This window comes from Salvelinus sp. IW2-2015, linkage group LG15 (genome assembly GCF_002910315.2).
Source record: "Salvelinus sp. IW2-2015 linkage group LG15, ASM291031v2, whole genome shotgun sequence".
Lineage (NCBI taxonomy): Eukaryota > Metazoa > Chordata > Actinopteri > Salmoniformes > Salmonidae > Salvelinus > Salvelinus sp. IW2-2015.
This window is the reverse complement of record NC_036855.1, coordinates 61,967,586-61,981,914: the sequence shown is the minus strand read 5'-3', so window position 1 is coordinate 61,981,914 and position 14,329 is coordinate 61,967,586. Positions and strand designations below refer to the sequence as shown.

General features: G+C 43.7%; 1 protein-coding gene and 1 pseudogene across 1 annotated transcript in view; both read right to left on the bottom strand.

The window, feature by feature from the left end:
* Positions 1 to 405: 405 nt before the first annotated feature.
* On the bottom strand, positions 406 to 11,862 carry LOC111974212 (mitochondrial inner membrane m-AAA protease component AFG3L1-like; annotated as a pseudogene).
* Positions 11,863 to 11,959: 97 nt separating this feature from the next.
* LOC111974213 (differentially expressed in FDCP 8 homolog) overlaps positions 11,960 to 14,329 on the bottom strand; it is a 17,798-nt gene continuing 15,428 nt past the window's right edge. Inside the window, 1 exon segment of the mRNA XM_024001864.2 lies at positions 11,960 to 14,048. Coding sequence (XP_023857632.2) covers positions 13,955 to 14,048 — 94 coding nt within the window. The 3' untranslated portion in view covers positions 11,960 to 13,954.

The window sequence follows — 14,329 nt, the reverse complement described above, 5'->3', positions numbered from 1 at the left end:
ATCTCAACCTAACTGAACACTTGTGGGAGATTCTGAAGCAGCACCTGAGACAGCATTTTCCACCACCATCACCGAAACAATTCCAAATGATGGAATTTCTCGTGGAAGAATGGTGTCATCCCTCCAGTAGAGTTTCAGACACTTGTAGAATCTGTGCCAAGGTGCACTGAAGCTGTTCTGGCTCGTGGTGACCATGCACTCTACTAAGTCACTATGTTGGTGTTTCCTTCATTTTGGCAGTTACCTGTACACTACTGTATATAAATCAAATCAAAATGTGCCCCCTGTTCCTATGGAATGGGATTTCACATCCAGTATAACCAGTGGCACAAATACTCCTGATTTAAGTCATCCTTACAGCACTGTGAGGTCAGATAACTAATAATAACAACTCATAGATATGCATTCACACTGGGACATAAATTCTGATTTTATTGGTGAATGTCAGATGTTGATAATATATCACATAGCAAACTAAACATTTCTGGATGTATTTTAGTGTTGACTTTTTTGTTGTTGCATTGAAACAGTCATATACACATTCCTTATAGTACTTTAAGCAAGATCACTAGATAAACTGAGCCACAAGAACCAGTAGTCAGTCAAATCAGGCAGAAAAGCAGGATTGGAATTTAAACACAGTTTAGGCTACACCAAGACATCTGGAATATACTCTAAATACATCATATTTTTTGTTTACGGTAACCCACACAACTAGGCATAGAAGTAGAAATATATTTTTTCATACATATGGTCCGGAGTGTAACAATGCTCATTTTTTGTATAAATCCATGAATCAACGTAGGTAATTGCGGAGTTCCAAAACTGGTCAGAAATACTGAGATTGAGTGAAGTAGTGACACCTTTATTTTCAGCAGTAAAAGGTTCAAAAACAACCTTCAGAAAGTGCAATGCAGATCGGTACGACATCATCTCATTACTTCTCCCAAAACCCAAATACCCTCTATTCTGAGAAGTGGAAACCAAAACCCCTCTACAGGGTTTCTACAGGGGTGTGGAAGTAAGCATGGCTCGGCTGGCGTTGCTATGGAGATATATAGTACCAGACAAAAGTTCATACATACCTACTCATTGAAGAGGTTTTCCCCCCCCCAAAACTATGAAATAACACATATGGAATCATGTAGTAACCAAAACAAAGTGTTAAATAAATCAAAATACATTTTGTTTTGGTTACTACATGATTCCATAGTTTTGAAACTGAGGACTTTTTCTGTCTGTAATAAATCCCTTTTGTGGGGAAAAACTCATTCTGTTGTTCTGATCAGAAAACTGTTGTTCTGATTAAAGAAGCAATAAAACTGGCCTTCTTTAGACTAGTTGAGCATCTGGAGCATCAGCATTTGTGGGTTTGATTACAGGTTCAAAATGGCCAAAAACAAAGGACTTTCTTCTGAAACTCGTCAGTCTATTATTGTTCTGAGAAATAGAGGCTATTCCATGCAAGAAATTGCCAAGAAACTGAAGATCTTGTACTACGCCCTTCACAGAACAGTGTAAACTGGCTCTAACCAGAATAGAAAGAGGAGTGGGAGGCCCCGGTGCACAACTGAGCAAGAGGACAAGTACATTAGTGTCTAGTTTGAGAAACCGATGCCTCAAGTCCTCAACTGGCAGCTTCATTAAATAGTACCCGCAAAACACCAGTCTCAACAACAGTGAAGAGGCGACTCCGGGATGCGGGACCCCTCTTAGGGTTAAGAGATTTGGACCACCTCTCTCTAGCCCTCTCCATATGTCCCTCCTCTGTCACCATCTCTCTCCTACGTACCCCTCTCTATCCCCCTCACCTTCTCTACCACGTCTCTCTTCTCAGTGATGAGCTGCTGTGTGCGTTGGAAGGCAGCGTCGATGAGTGAGCGGACCTCCTGGTCTATGAGCTGGGCCGTGGGCTCGCTGTAAGGCTTCTCCATCACCATCTCTCCCTGCCTGGGGAGCTCAAAAGACACCTGGCCCACCACCTCACTCATCCCAAACTGAACCACCTGAGGGATCGAGGGGGAGAGAGAGAGGTTAATTAGAGTGTGTGTGTGTGTGTGTGTGTGCGCGCGCGCATGCGTTTACCTGTGCGTAGGCAGACTGCGTGACCTTCCTCAGGTCATCCTGTGCCCCTGTGGTGATCTTCCCAAAAAAGACCTGCTCTGCCACACGTCCCCCCAGCATCATACACATCCTGTCAAACAGCTGCTCCCGAGTGAACAGGTACTGCTCCTTAGGGAGGTACTGAGCATACCCCAAACCCTTCCCCCGGAGAATGATTGACACCTGGGACAGGAGAGGAAACAAACAGGTAAGAGCCTATATTCTGCTCAGGGTGAAATTGAGGGATAGGTAGGGTAGGTAGAACAGGGACAGTAAGAACAGAGAAGAGACAGTGGGTGGGGATAAAAGGTAATAGAAGAGAGGGTAGAAGAGAATGTTATTGAGGAGGGAAGAGGGGAGGAGATGGCCGCACACCTTGAGCAGAGGGTCAGCGTGTTTCAGGTGCCAGCCCACCACAGCATGGCCAGCCTCGTGGTATGCTACAGTGGTCTTCTCTAATGGCTGTAGTACCTGGGTCTTCTTCTCCAGGCCTGGGGGGAAAGGAGGGCATGTTTACAACCACAAAGTGTGTGTGAGTTTCATGTCTCAAGGCTGCACATGTGTGTGTTAGGGGAGGGGGCTTGGTCACTTGTTCAGGAGTAAAAGAGTGGCCTCACTGGCCCCGACAGACAGGGCAGGAAGGTCATGTCAACACCAGTCAGTCTGACAGTTACATTCCAAAGATGAACTCCCTGTTGGAGCCCTGACCCCTGACATCCACTCCCCCCACCATCCCCCAGTCAGTGACAGTAGCTTACCTCTGATGACCCTCTCGATGGCCTGCTCAAAGTGATTGACGTTGATAGACTCGTTAAGGTAGCGTGCTGCTATCAGGGCCGCATTACACACGTTGGCAATATCAGCTCCTGTATGTTGACAGAACCATGTACTGTGTTAATGTCATCATTACTTTTAAAAGGATAGTTCGGGATTTTGGAAATTAATCCCTTTATCTACTTCCCTCACGAGCAAATTCTAACTAGATTATCACAAAGACTGGAAGTATTTGGGTAAAGCTTGTGCAAAGTCAAAGTCTTGCTAATGCTAGTTAGCATTGGCCTGCAAAGCCACCTCTAACTTCCTTCCTACTGGACACGGAGACATAAGAATGGTATCCATGAGTTCATCTGACTCTATGGAAGTAGATAAAGGGCTTAATTTCCCAAATATCCCTTACACAGCTAGCTGTCAACGTGCACACAGACAAACACACCTGGCCCTGCACTCACCAGTGAAGCCAGGTGTGAGGGGAGCTAGTTTCCTGGCCAAAGCTTCAGAGTCTATACTGGAGTCCAGCTTCAGAGGCCTCAGATGGACCACTAAAGATGGACGCTCTGCCCTTTATGTCTGGTGGACCTGAGAGGAGAAGAAGAGAGAAAGAGAATTTGAATTAGAGTAGGGATAGAAAGGGAAAGAGATGGGGATCAGGTTTGACAGGGAGGAAGTGTAACATATTTATGGGGACGGATCACTGGCTCAGGCTGTAGGGGAAGAGGGAAAATATTGACACCCTAGTCAGAGAGCCCAGGGGAGCAGCTTGCCTCCTATCCCTAATGGTTACTGTCCCCCGGTTACATAACCCTTCGGTTTATAGAAGCTCTCGCTCAGGCTGCAGTTAGTTTCCATGACAGACAGAAGAATGCAGGCCAGTGAGGCTAGGTCAGAGCTGCCTACCATTGTACAGCTGGACTGGACTTGGGGGGAAACTGGATCCCAGCCATAAGAAATAACCTAGATCAGCCATCTCACCTCACTCACAAAGGGTACAACCACATCCACACAGCTGACATAACGCAATTAGGCAAGTTATGATAGTACTGATGGCAAAAACATTTTGCACAGTCAGTGCTTCTGCACCTGTACTTTTGCCAAGAATGTGACCAAAAATGTTTTTTTTTTTTTTTATCTCTGTGCACTTCAAGTTTCCACTTCTAAAATGGCTTGATAACAAGGACTAATTGCGAGGACAAACACCAGGCAAGCTTTTACTGCATTGCTGAAATGGGGTCATGTCAAATTCTAATCATGTCGGCAAGGGCTGTAGGAAGTGGTTTCACTACCCAAGGAAAGGTGACAAAAAAAAGCCTCTGTATATTAACCACATTAATTTCAGCCAGGGCTGTCTGGGACTAGAATATGGACCAGGAGTTCTCAATGACCACAGGACCCAACAGCGAAAAACTCTGGGCTCTAGTTAGAATTTATAGCACTGAGTTTTTCCTGTTCAGGTCAAACTCCTTTCCCCAAACTCACAGGGCCAGGTTAGCTCGTTACTATGGTAATGGGGGTCAGGTCAGGAGAGGCGGAACTTGACAGACATAGCGTGCTAATGTCATGAGCTATGCCGGCCGGCTCAGGCTGGGTAATCCCTCAATAGACTGCGCTGAAGATGCTAATCCAACGACAGGGCAGAAAACACATTCTGTTTGTGGCCTGTTGACCAGAGAGGAAGAGTTGTCAGAGAGCAGAGCCAGAACACCAGAGCAACGAAAGAAAGGCTAATACCACGTTAATCCTGGGGACTCTAATCCAGGTAACCATGTTCAATCCAGGTAAACTATGTTTAATCCAAGTAAGCTACGCTCTTTGAATGACAGTACTGAACACACTGATAAAGCACTGTTAAAGTACCTTTTACTGTAGAAATAGACAGCATTGTGTATACCGTACAGCGGCTAGGTAGCAGCATCCACATACTGTGGCTTATATCTAGAATATATATATTTTTTTATCTTTATTTAACTAGGCAAGTCAGTTAAGAACAAATTCTTATTTTCAATGACGGCCTAGGAACAGTGGGTTAATTGCCTTGTTCAGGGGCAGAACAACAGATTTGTACATTGTCAGCTCAGGATTCAATCTTGCAACCTTTCGGTCCAACGCTCTAACCACTAGGCTACCTGCAGCCCTGTATGTGTGAGGTACTGATAAAGCTGGACTCTGAAAGAGGGGCCAATGAATTGTCTGATAGTCTGTAACAATGGCTGTGTTGATTTTTGGCGACAGGTAGACACAGATTATGTCCTGCAAAAGTTAGACTATCTGTACCTACTACAGTATTTAGATCATTGACAGAACAGAGAGCTATGACAGAACAGAGAGCTATGACAGAACAGAGTGCTATGACAGAACAAGAGCTATGACAGACAGAGAGCTATGACAGAACAGAGTGCTATGACAGAAAACAAGAAGAGCTAGACAGACACAGAGAGCTATGACAGAACAGAGAGCTATGACAGAACAGAGGCTATGACAGAACAGATGCTATGACAGAACAGAGAGTCGAGACACAGACAGAGAGCTATGACAGAACAGAGTGCTATGACAGAACAGAGTGCTATGACAGAACAGAGTGCTATGACAGAACAGAGTGCTATGACAGAACAGAATGCTATGACAGAAACAGAGAGCTATGACAGAACAGAGTGCTATGACAGAACAGAGTGCTATGACAGAACAGAGTGCTATGACAGAACAGAGTGCTATGACAGAACAGAGTGCTATGACGAACAGAGAGCTATGACAGAACAGAGAGCTATGACAGAACAGAGTGCTATGACAGAACAGAGTGCTATGACAGAACAGAGTGCTATGACAGAACAGAGTGCTATGACAGACAGAGTGCTATGACAGAACAGAGTGCTATGACAGAACAGAGTGCTATGACAGAACAGAGAGCTATGACAGAACAGAGTGCTATGACAGAACAGAGTGCTATGACAGAACAGAGTGCTATGACAGAACAGAGTCTATGACAGAACAGAGAGCTATGACAGAAATAAACAGTTCCAGGCCACACAGACTTTATTTATGGAGTGGACTGACTGTACCTATGTAAATCTGTCTGTCGAAGCGCCCAGGTCTCATCAGTGCTGGGTCCAGGATGTCTGGTCGGTTGGTCCCAGCCAAGACGACCACGTTAGTGCTGGTTTGAACCCTACAGAACCAACAGAGAAGTGATGAAATAAACAGTTAAGATTGTATAGAATTAGCTTCCAATACTCTACTCAGCAAACTAGATGCAGTTTATCATAGTGCCATCCGTTTTGTTACTAAAACCCCTTATACCACCCACCACTGCGACCTGTATGCTCTAGTCGGCTGGCCCTCGCTACATATTCGTCGCCAGACCCACTGGCTCCAGGTCATCTATAAGTCCATGCTAGGTAAAGCCCGCCTTATCTCAGTTCACTGGTCACGATATCACACCCACCCGTAGCACGCGCTCCAGCAGGTATATATCATCCAAAAGCCAACACCTCATTTGGCCGCCTGTCCTTCCAGTTCTCTGCTGCCAGTGACTGGAACGAATTGCACAAAATCGCTGAAGTTGGAGACTTTTTATTCCCTCACCTTTAACAATCTGCTATCTGAGCAGCTAACCGATCGCTGCAGCTGTACTAGTCCATCTGTAAACAACCCACCCAATTTACCTACCTCATCCCTTACTGTTTTTATTTATTTATTTCTGCTCTTTTGCACACCAGTATCTCACTTGCTCATGATCATCTGATGATTTATCACTCCAGTGTTAATCTGCTAATTGTATTATTCGCTCCTATGGCCTATTTATTGCCTACCTCATGCCTTTTGCACACAATGTATATAGACTCATTTTTTTTCCCCTACTGTGTTATTGACTTGTTATTGTTTACTCCATGTGTAACTCTGTGTTGTTGTCTGTTCACACTGCTATGCTTTATCTTGGCCAGGTCGCAGTTGTAAATGAGAACTTGTTCTCAACTAGCCTACCTGGTTAATAAAGGTGAAATAAAAAAATATAATAATAGAAGGGTCACATAATAAACAGGACACCGATAACTATGGTTAATTAAACATGGCACATTCATTGCGTGTCTTGGAATCATTTCCCTTTTTTTTGCTTCATTTAACCTTCATTTACCAGTGTAAGACCACCAAACCAGACCTACCATCCATCTCCACTAGCAGCTGGTTGAGTGTGTTCTCCTGCTCACTCTGTCCCCAAAGTTCCCTCTGCCTCTCTTCCTGTCCACAGCATCTATCTCATCGATGAACAGGATGCAGGGAGCATTCTTACGGGCCAGGCAAACATATCCCTCACCTGGAAAAAGGAAAGGCATGGGTTACATTACTGGGTAGGTCCACAGCACAACAAATCAACACTTAGCAAAGTTTATCATTCTTATTGTATAAAACTCATGTCAAACAATGATTCAGAGAGTCATGTATTTATTGCCATAGAGGAGTGAAACAAGTGCGTGCCTCAAAGCAAATATTTAGACAAAGAGGAAAAGCTAACAGAAATCCACCCTGTAATCCAACTGTCGTCTTCCTCCCTCTCCCTGGGGTAGTACTCACCTGGCTGGGCCCACGCCAACAAACATCTCCTGGAACTCAGATCCGTTGACGGTGATGAAGGGACATTGGCCTCCGGCTGTGGCCTTGGCTAGCAGGGTCTTCCCTGTCCGGGGGACCGACAACACTGCACCCTGGGAAGCACATGGTCATAGCTGGTATAAGTGGACACTCTTGTGAGTTCTGGAGGTTAGAGTGCAGTGGTAACTGAGATGCAAAGGAAATGTCTATGCAAACAAACAGCCAATTAACTATAATCTCAGCTTGTCATTCTGCATAGACAAATTCAACTGCACAGTGTTTTCCTGACATGGCCATGAAATCCAACACACTGCTATTTTTTCTCTTGGTGGGTCATCCTGTACAACAGGGTAATCTGAGTAGTGTTTCAGATGCTGGTATGTGATCTAAGGAAAGAGTTACCTTGGGATCTTGGCCCCAGGTCCTGGTACTGCCGGGGGTTCTTCAGGAGTTGACAAACTCTAGGATCTCCAGCTTGGCTGAAGGTTGCCCCGCCCTCCGCCACGCCCTGCCATTGGTCCCTGGCGCATGGTGAAGAGCAGGAAGCCAACCAGCAACAGGGTTGGAAGATGCTCATCAGGAAAGTACTATATATAAATAAAAGAGAGGAGAGATTAGCATTAAGGGCCAAATCAATCTATCAACATATCCAGGGTCAGTGAGCGCATGATAGAGAGGACCTTCAAATGAGCTCCAACCCCACAGCTCCTAATCTGAACAACATTCAAATAGTCTTCCTGTTCCCACAGCTCTCCATCCTCCCATTACCTAGACCTCATGGTCTCCCCATCCCATGTCTAGACCTCATGATGTCTCACCCATCCCATGTCCTAGACTCATGATGTCAACCATCTAGACCTCATGATGTCTCACCCATCCCATGTCCTAACCTCATGAAGTGCTCACCCATCCCATGTCCTAGACCTATGATGTCTCACCCATCCCATGTCCTAGACCTCATGGGTCTCACCCATCCCATGTCCTAGACCTCATGATGTCTCACCCATCCCATGTCCTAGACCTCATGATGCTCACCATCCCATGTCCTTGACCTCAAGTCTCACCAATCCCATGTCCTAGACCTCATGATGTCTCACCATCACCATGTCCTAGACCTCATGATGTCTCACCCATCCCATGTCCTAGACCTCATGGTGTCTCACCCATCCCATGTCCTAGACCTCATGATGTCTCACCCATCCCATGGCCTAGACCTCATGATGTCTCACCTACCCATGGCCTAGACCTCATGATGTCTCACCCGTCGCTCTCGCTTCCATAGATCACAGGTACTCTGTGTGTAGATTCCAGGCCCATCTCCTGCTGGGCCAGCACTAGATTGCTTTCAAACGTCTCCACGCTGCCGATGTTGAACCACAGGTAGCTCTGTGACACACAGAGAGACAAGGGGATGTGAACACACTTACAACTGTTGGCATTCCTCATTGGTTAAATTCCAAGCAAAACATTATGGAACATAAGCACATAAGACATCTAAATCCAAATGCATATCTTACTAACTTGTAAACTCTGTACATGTCTTGAATTCCAAAGAAAGGGGACCTATGGATAGTGTAAAAAAAACAAGGCTCCCAAATGTCTCCCCTGTGATTATTTGGTACATACCACCTCTGACGTATTGACTCCATGCACTGGGATGACTCTGACATACTGTTTGTTGACTACCTCCAGACGGTCCACCTGTCACCAGACACATCAAAGAATGAAGACCTCAGACTCACTGTTCCACACACAAACAATGACATAACAGCTCCAGGCATGAAAACACATTCAATAATACTTTACTTATTGGTCTTATAAAATGTTATTACATAGTAACTAGTGAAGAAAAGTAACCATATCCCCTGTCTCTCACCAGTCCTCTAGCCAGGTAGCTATTTACAAAGTCCTTCCAGGAGACTTCCTTCCCAGTCTCTCGGAAGTAGAAATACAGGAACGCAGAGGCCATGCCGGCAAATCCGATCGCGACATTGCGCATGGTCTTCTCATCCCAGGGGAAATCATTCTGTCAGATTCAGAGAAAACAATGAGAGGAAATGATGTATACAGAAGTCTCATCAACACACACACAAGCGAACACACACAGACACAGTGTCTGAGTGGAAGCAAGCAGAGTGGTGCTCTGGCCAGCGTCTGCCTCCCTCTCATGCAAACTGTCAACCCCCCCATTAGCAGTATGATAAAAGGTGACCCTTTATCCTCTTACACAGCAGCCCTTTAGAAATAGAAACACAACTTTTTTTAAACTTTCCTCTCTCATCAATTACATAACACGCTGCCAAACAAGGCATTATTGACTGACGTGTTTATGTAGTGTCTCTGGTTCAGATCAGGTAGATTAAGGGGTGGAAAATCAAACATGAGTGATGACAGAGTGCTGTTGCTGTGGAGAAAACAGGCACACCTTGTTTGTTTACATGTCTGATCTGTAGAAAGTGGAGGCTTTGAAACAGACCTGGAAGCGTGTCCACCAGTCTGAATCATCCTTCCTTCCGCCTCTCTTCCCCTCTCTCTCGCCACTTTCATTTGGTCCCTCTTCTCCTCCGCCCTGAGATTCTGGCTCTTTGGTCTTCTCATCTAAACAAGCAAAATGACACAGGAAATTAAATCCCAGACAACTGGCTGTCCATCATTGACATCCCAGTGTTTTAAGAGTGGGCCAGTAGAGAGACAGGATATAGGCCATTAGTCATACCTCCGGTCTCTTCAGATGATTTGTTCACTCCAGGAGTGTCCTCACTCTTTGGGAAGAACTTCTCAAATCCTGAAGCAATTAAAACACGGAATTAGCATAGGGATTAAAGATGTAGGACGCAATCAAACAACAACAAAAATGAATTGCACAGTCATCTGTAATTGCCATGGTCATTACATGCATAGATGATAACATCAACATATTCCTGGTGTTAGAGTGATTTACCTCGTGGGGGTTTGAAACTGAGCAATCGAGCCAATGTGAAAGTGCATTGATTTAATCCCATGGGATTGATTCGTTTTAATGCAGAACACTGAGGAGAGAGCAGGATTGGATTAACACAGCCTACCTTGAATCTCATATTCGAAAGGGTTAAAATATCTGCAATAGGCTACTGATATTCAACAATACACAGTTGAAGACTGAATAGATGTTATTCACTGAATATTCTAATTATGATCCCAAACATTTAAATGGGTATAGCAACCGACTTTCTTTTTATAGTTTACTCTCCGTTAGTCAGCCCCTCTACAAAACATTTAAATGGTTATAGCAGCCGACTTTCTTTTTATAGTTTACTCTCCGTTAGTCAGCCCCTCTACAAAACATTTAAATGGGTATAGCAACCGACTTTCTTTTTATAGTTTACTCTCCGTTAGTCAGCCCCTCTACAAAACATTTTTGGGTGTGCATCATTTTTTATCCCTTTTACTATTCATTGAATATACAACACATCCACACATAATAACTGAAGCAGGCAAACTGATTATTATTACAGTAAATAATATTAAAGTCCTTAATAAACAGATTAACTCATTGAATTTATGTTAGGCTATAAAAGCATCGATTTGGCAAAAGGCCTTTGAATGTTTCACACAATTTGGGTCAAGGCTAGAATAATACGAAAAGCTCCGAGACCGTTGCGACAGGATCCAGTTGGTCAAATTTACGTCAAAAGTAAATTTGCTAAACTTTTTTGCATTTTATCTAACGCTAACAAATTGTCCTAACCTTAACCCAATTATCCTAAAATTATAGGTTAATTCTCCCAACCTGCTGAATAAATTATCCTAACCTGCTAAGAAAAATCTAATCTGACGTTAATTTGATCAAAACTGAAGTGATCGCTTCTAGTCATGACTCACAATTTGCTGCAGCTGAGACGCCCCCTTCCCTACAGAACGCAGCAACTCGCTATGTTATGAAATTAATGAGGGGGAAAATGTTTCATAAGCAAGGAAGGGATCTTTATGTAAGAAACTCTTTATAACAAAGTTCATCAAGTAAAGGCAAACAAGACTTAATTCTGCATTTTTAAATATATTGTAAATCTGTCATCAATGTTGTGTGATAGCATGACATGGTTCTTTTGCAAGTTGACGGCGGACGGCATTATTTAAATAAATGACACCCTACCTTCGATAATGAGCTAAAGTTACTATAGCGAAAAGCTGCATGGATGGTTGCGCAGCCTCTGCCCCAAGCCTGCACCTCGTTCGGCAGGGGCACAACACTCACTGAAAGCAGCCCCATCATGTGAACCATACTTCGGCTGGAGCAGGCAGAGTATCCCCGCTATTGCGGTGGATCAACTCCCGAGCATCAACAGTTTAAAACTAGCTACGATTACGCCGAGTGAGATAAACCAAGTCAACAACCGTATATAATGCCTGACGTAAAATAATTCAAACAAAAAATAACATTCACAAATATGTATCTATGCATGTATCACTGCTGTCAATCATTCTTTTTGTGAATTGTACAATAAGGACATTCAATTAATTCGAGTTAAAGTATTCACATTTTATTGTATTTATGTTCGTGCATACCCACGACCTCATCGGGTCCTTCGAAGGACCGGACTGCTGCTTTGCGATTGGTCAATATGCGTGGAATGATAACAAGTGACGGTAATGAAAATGAGGGAGTTCTATTAACCTGAGCCGCGGTGCACCTGTCAATGGCCCGTGACGTGCAAAAGCGGTGAAGGAGCGCCCTTCTCAAAACCTTACAGTAATCTGTAAGGTTGCCAACAAGGTCTATACATTTACATATCCTGTCCATAAGATATATGTTCGAATTTTCTAACTAGTTTTCATTGGGATGGGAAGGCAGATAAAGCGTTTTTAGAAAAATAAATCACTTCTGCATGTGAAAATACCAAATCCTACTCTTTACTCCACGTGTTTGATCTAGCGTAGGCTATGTCACTTTTCTTTGGAGCCGTGGGCTTTGAACCACTGAGGTTGGGGGCAACTGGCTCACGCCCGGGAGTCAGCCCGGGTCCAAAACGAACGCACAACTAAACAAACTCCTCCCACCGGGCCAGATAATTGAATCCCCTCATTCACTGGTCACATTTTCCACGATGATCAGATAGAAACAATCCCTCTCAATCCTTTTTAAATACAGTTTGTTGGTTCCTTTTTAAATACAGTTTGTTGGTACACTGTTCAAAACAGCATTCAGTATGGCCAAGGTACACAGTAACATTTGCATTAGCCTCTGCCACAGGCCGGGAGCCAAGGGCTAAATTGGCAAAGGCTGCCACAGTGTCAGCGAAAAAACTCCTCACAACATAGAATTTATTAATACATTATTCATGCTTAACTTCACATGATCTTACAATTCATGTTTATATCTGGATTTTCACTAACACATGGAACATTACACTTGCATGTTATGAAGATCATTATGTAGAGAAAAACTTAACACAGCCAAATACTCATTATTTTAAAACAAATAATTTGTCAACATCAACATGTTCATGTGTCCAGAAGTATCATTTGTCAGCTTTCTCATCTCTGAAAATAATGTGCCATACCTTGAGGCAGGCTGCAAAACCCCCCACAAAAATACTGTAAATAGATCACACGATCAATGGGTAAATGCAGTGTTCAATTAGAATTCCAAATATGTCAGCACACAGTGTGTCAACTTAAGATATAGTTAATCAGCACATCATAATGAGCTCTCCTTCACTTTAGCCTCTTGACATTGTTTACATGGCTGCCCAATAATTCTACTGTAAAAAAAGGTACTACATTAAAGTTCCCTAAGACATAACATACAAACCACATGTTCTCTTAAGTGTTTCAGGCAGATAATTCTGTGGTGTTTAAACAAATAAACAATAAAAAACTATTTTAGTGTCATTGTCCATCACGTGACGCATTGTTTAACAACAGGGGGGTGAAATACCTCATGCCCTCAGGGAGGAAGTCTTGAAGAGCTACGACCTAACCTCACTAGAAATACCTGGCTCTTGTTATCAATGTCAGTTAAGGCCTGGAGGTGAATGGTAGTTTTGTTAAATGGATTTGTTTAGATTAATTTGGAATTTAACACCTACTTCAAGGTAGTTAAAGATATTTGATTGTTAAGAAGTAAAGACAGTTATGTGACCCACATTGCAATTCATGCCTGCAACATGATGCCCATACAGTACTCTCACACAGTAACACACATACTGTACAACATTGGTTTAGTGCTCAGGGTGCGTTTCTGTGGGCTATACAATGCAGCCAGTCTCAGAGTATCACACTTCATTACCGGATCATATAAAACTCTTGTATCCTGCTACCATCTTCTGTAGTCCACTGAACTGGAACAAAGTAACTTAACAACATCCCCACAAAACAACAGAGAGAGAGAGCAAGAGGGAAAGCTAGTCATGTTTGTGTCATAAAAATGTCTTGATGGTCCTCAACATAAGAAAAAGTGCCATGGCCACTCCCACAGGTTGTCAGTCACAGTGACATGGTTAGATCGACAGGGCTACTTGTCTTTCGGATCCGGCGGATCGTCGTGCTTGCGTTCGGTCATCCGGGCACATTTCGGGCAAGTTGTGGAATTGTCATAGAAACAGTCCCTAAAGAGAAACAGCACACAGGAAAAAAGGCAAGTGTCAACCAATCACTGATAATATACATGAACACTGATAAACGTGTCTGCCAGTGGAAGCTGGTGGAAGGAGCTATAGGAGGACTGGCTCAATGTAATGGCTGGAATGGAATAAATGCAACAGAGTCAAACATGTGGTTACCATATGCATGATGTGTTTGTAATGGATGGAATGGAACGGTATCAATGAGCTCATCTTCCTATAGCTCCTCCCATCAGCCTCATCTGGTGTCTACAGATAGGGGACTG